The 4,337-nt window shown below is 42.6% G+C and overlaps 1 protein-coding gene across 2 annotated transcripts in view; it reads left to right on the top strand.

The window, feature by feature from the left end:
* Positions 1 to 619: 619 nt before the first annotated feature.
* RBSN (rabenosyn, RAB effector) overlaps positions 620 to 4,337 on the top strand; it is a 25,070-nt gene continuing 21,352 nt past the window's right edge. For both annotated transcript variants that reach the window (XR_006680035.1, XM_013004559.2), the window contains exon 1: positions 620 to 939. Coding sequence is in view for 1 of the 2 variants with exons in the window: in XM_013004559.2 (XP_012860013.1) it covers positions 792 to 939 (148 nt within the window). In the remaining variant the exon portion in view is untranslated. The remainder of the gene's footprint in view (positions 940 to 4,337) is intronic.

Consider the following 4,337-nt stretch of genomic DNA (forward strand, 5'->3'; position numbering starts at 1 on the left):
TTGCTTATTGGTTGGTGTTTTAGGGTAAGCACTGCCTTTTTCATCTTTGCATTCCTAGTACAGATGCTTTGAAAGTAACAAGAACTCAATGCATGTAGCTTAATGACTAAGTGATAAGGTAAAGAGAATTGTATAAAAACTTCCATCTGTTGATGAATACTATGGAAAATTTCTCTGGCCACAGTGGTGTACAGATGATGAAGTGGGACCATTTGGCATTGTGACGAGAGTTGCCTTGGTGTTGTCTTTGCTCTTGAAGGAAGTGTTTGCTCCTTCAGAGAAAGTCGTCCTCCTGCTTCACTGAGTTTCCTTTGCCCAGTGACTGCGCTCAAACCTTAGAAGACTTTATGTCTTGGTCTAAAGACTGAAGAAAGTACCGTATATACTCAAGTATAAGCCAACCCAAATATCAGTTGAAGCACCTAATTTTACCACAAAAACTGCATTAAAAATGTGCTGGAAAAACTCGATTTATACTCGAATACATACAGTAACTTGCTTTCAGAAAGTTGCAGTTCAGAACAAACATTAAAGACCCTTGCTGAATTGTAAAAAAAGTAATACTAATGAATTTTCAATTTGTCTGAATTGGCCTTTTCCCCCTTCTTTACTTTCTCAGGGCTCCTACAGCTCCAGAGAGGACACCTCATCCAAGGTCAAGATGAGACTTCCCTATCGCCAGGGTGCTGTCTGGTTAAGCTAACCCTTCAGGAACCCTAGCCCCTCTTGGCAGAATCTCATTGACTCTTGGCATGATGCCACGACCTTGTGGTGGTTGAAAGGGCACTGCCATGGCTTCCCTGGATGACCCAGGGGAAGTGAGGGAGGGCTTCCTTTGCCCTCTGTGCCTGAAGGACCTGCAGTCTTTCTATCAGCTGCAGTCACATTACGAGGAAGAGCACTCAGGGGAAGATCGTGATGTCAAAGGACATATTAAAAGTAAGAGATGCATGGGATGGTTTTCATAGTTTTCTTGTTGCCACTAGAATACGATAATCACATACATTAGTATAATAGTAACAAGCATATATCTAATGTTCACCACGTGGCAGGCATTGTTCAAAGTTTTTCCAATTTATTAATTTGATCTTTACTGTAGTATCTGATTATGAGCCTCATTGTACTGATGAGGATATAGACAAGGAGAGATTAGACAAATTGCCTAAAGTCACACGATGAGGCAGAGGCATTGAACTTTCCGCCGCCTCTTGCTAGACTGCTTGGAGACTGTGAGCGTGGAATCTCTTTCCTTTGCTATTGAATTGGAAGCACCTTGTGAATTCATGTACCAATCATAAATTCAAGCCTTCATGACCTTTCCAAACTACTTTGCTTTGCACCCCAGGAAAAAGAAGACCGCATCATTGAAAAGCAGAGAGAAACAACCCCAAAAGTTAACACTTGGCTTTTGAGCTTCCAAAGGCTCCAATCTTGGAGAATTAGGGACAGAATTGTTTCTTTTTAAAGTAGACTATTTTTATAGGAGGATCCCTGGTGGTAAAGTGGTTATATGTTGGACTGTGATCCTCACAATCAGCAGTTCGAGACTACCAGCAGCTCCACTGGAGAAAGGCTGGGTTTTCTACTTCCGTCAACAGTGACAGTCTCAGAAACCCAGGTTTCTGAGTCAGCATGTCTTGATGGCAGTGAGTGCGATTTTTATAGAGCAGTTTTAGATATACAGAAAATATTTTAACAGAAAGTGGGGGTGTTTCAGTGTACTCCATCACCCCACCCCATCATCCTGACCCAGAAATTGGCGGCACTGGGCCTGGAACCTAGAGCTTATATCATCTTCAAATTCAGTACTTCTGTTTCCATAGTTTAGGTCCCCGCCATCCATCACAGCATTTATTACAGTTTTCTGAGCAAAAGGAAGTGGGGGTGGGAGGAGAGGGTTGGGGGCTATTGATTACCTCCAGTTGTTTCCTTGATTTTCAGTGAGCGCCTAGTCGTCGTGTCAGCTGCACTGTGCTATATACTGTGGTTTCACTAAGACTGATGGCTCCGGAGGGTTGAGGTTAGAGAATCCCACTTGGTGCCTGTGATGGGTTTTCTTTAAGAATAAGAAAGAATGGAAATCTATTTACAGATCCTAGAATGGGCTGCTAATGTAAAGGCTGGTCATTGGCACCTACTCGGCAGCACCACACAAGAATGGCCTGGCTTTCTGCTTCTGTAGAGATGACAGCCAGGAGCGCTCTCACCCACAGTTCTATTCTGTAGCATAAGGGGCTCGATGGCAATGCGTTTGGTGTTGTTTTTGGTTAGAATGGAAAGAATACCGTTTGAGGGGAGTAAGTTAAATCTGTGGTTGAATACTAGTTTTCCCCATTAAGTAGCCATCTGACTTTGGAAAAGGATTTATTCTTACTTTATACTGTCAATCTTTTGATGCAGTTATAATTGAGAAAGAAACTTGAAAGCAGAAGATTTCCGCCCGTTTTTGTTGTTGTTGTTTTTACATCTTTACTTCAGAAGAATTAAGTCTTTATTCAGCATTCTTTTTGCACCCTCTGTAGTAATTTCTTTAGTCAGGAAGTAATTCTTGCTGATGTCATAGTTTCTGTGTTTCCAAATCAGGAAAGTCAAGTTTTAAAGGCTGACACCCAAGATTTTTTTCAAAGGTCTACACAAGCAAATCACTTCTCCATTTGATCTCTTTGCTAGTTTTAAGCGAGGGAAATGTTCAAGTCAAAAGAGCTAGGATTTTTGTGAGACTTGTTTTTAAAAGATGAACTTGGGCCTAAAACCTCAAGAAATGCCCTGTCAGTGAGTTCTGTGCTTGGCCCTGCTTCACCTTCAGTTTCGTAAGTGGAAGGAAGAAAGGGTAGTTGAAAATTAACTATGGCTTCCACTTTGTGTTTTAAAGAATACATGGGATTGTTCTTTTTTTGTTTTGTTTTTTAATAGGATTGTTCTTAATTGGCCCCCTTTTTGGAGCTACACCCATGTTAGGAAGTTGCTGGGTAGTTTTTCTGACACACCTAACAGTGACTAAATGTTTAATTCAGCAGTTGTGTGGTGTCTGCAAAAAGCAATCAGTGTTTGCTCATTTCAGTTTCCTGTCTGCTAGATTCCCACCAGGCTATTTCCTCTTCCCTGTTGTTCAGAAATTCTAATGCGTTTTCCAAGGAGCCCCTCAGTTCTGGTAATCAGCCCTCATGGAGTTGGCTCCCACTCCTGTCTATCCTTAAGCATCAGTGGAACTGTGCTCCATAGTGTTTGGTGGCAGATTTTTGGAAGCAAGATGGCTCGGTCTTTCTTTCAAAGTGTGCGGGCAGACTCAAATTGCAGCCTTTCATTTAGCAGCCAAGCACTGAACCTTTTGCACCACTTAAACCAAAAAATCAAAATCCAACTCACTGCCACCCAGTCGATGCCGACTCATAGCGACCCTCCAGGACAGAGTAGAACTGCCCCTGTGAGCTTCCAAGACTGTAATTCGGGCAGCAGAAAGCCCAGCCTTGCTCCTGCAGATTGTAGCTCATTGCTTAACTACTATGCTACCAGGAATCCTCTGCACCACTTAGGGGCACCGCAATTCTAGTAGTTTCCATTTTTCCTGTTGTTGGAGAAAACCATCCCTGGGTGGCAGATAATCAAGGAGTTCACTTTATCCGCTCTTATAGGCATTCCTACAATCTTAACCATTTCAGTCCCTGCCAGCCATTTACCTAAGCTTTGGGGGAAGTGGCATTAATAATTCAAGGGACAGCATTTCCAAGTCATAGAAGCTTGATGAAGTGTTGATCTACTAAATGCAAAAGAAATTATATCATTTTGCATTTGATTTAGTGCATCAGATTTGATATTTTCTACTAGATTCTAGCACCAAAAAGAGATAGCAGTCACTTAAGATTTAAGAAGGTTAATGAATGAGTAACTTAGACTTGAGATTTTTAAACCCCCTGAATCCCATCCTAGAGGTAAGTTTTATATATGAGTCCATCCAAACAAAAAATCCCACTGCTTTCAAGTCAGTTCCAACTGATATCAACCCTTTGTGGGGTTTCCGAGGTTGCAGATCTTAAGGAGAGCAGAGAGCTCTGTTTCTCCCAGGGAGCAGCTGATGGCTTTCAGCTGCCAACCTGTGGTTAGCAACCCAATGCTTAACCGTGCCACTAGGGACCCTTCTGAGTCCCTAGAGTAATTACACAGTACTGTAGGCTGTGATAGGAGCCCCCGTGCTGTCTTAGGTGACGAGATGGGCTGCTAACCCAAGGTTGGCAGTTCAAAACCACCAGCCCACTTCTTAGGAGAAAGACAAGGCTTTCTCTTCCCATAAAGAGTTACAGCCCGGGGAGGGAGGGGAAAAATGAGGACCTAATGTTGGG

Source organism: Echinops telfairi, unplaced genomic scaffold (assembly GCF_000313985.2).
Source record: "Echinops telfairi isolate 266 unplaced genomic scaffold, ASM31398v2 ScPeMD7_31;HRSCAF=116, whole genome shotgun sequence".
NCBI classification, from domain to species: domain Eukaryota; kingdom Metazoa; phylum Chordata; class Mammalia; order Afrosoricida; family Tenrecidae; genus Echinops; species Echinops telfairi.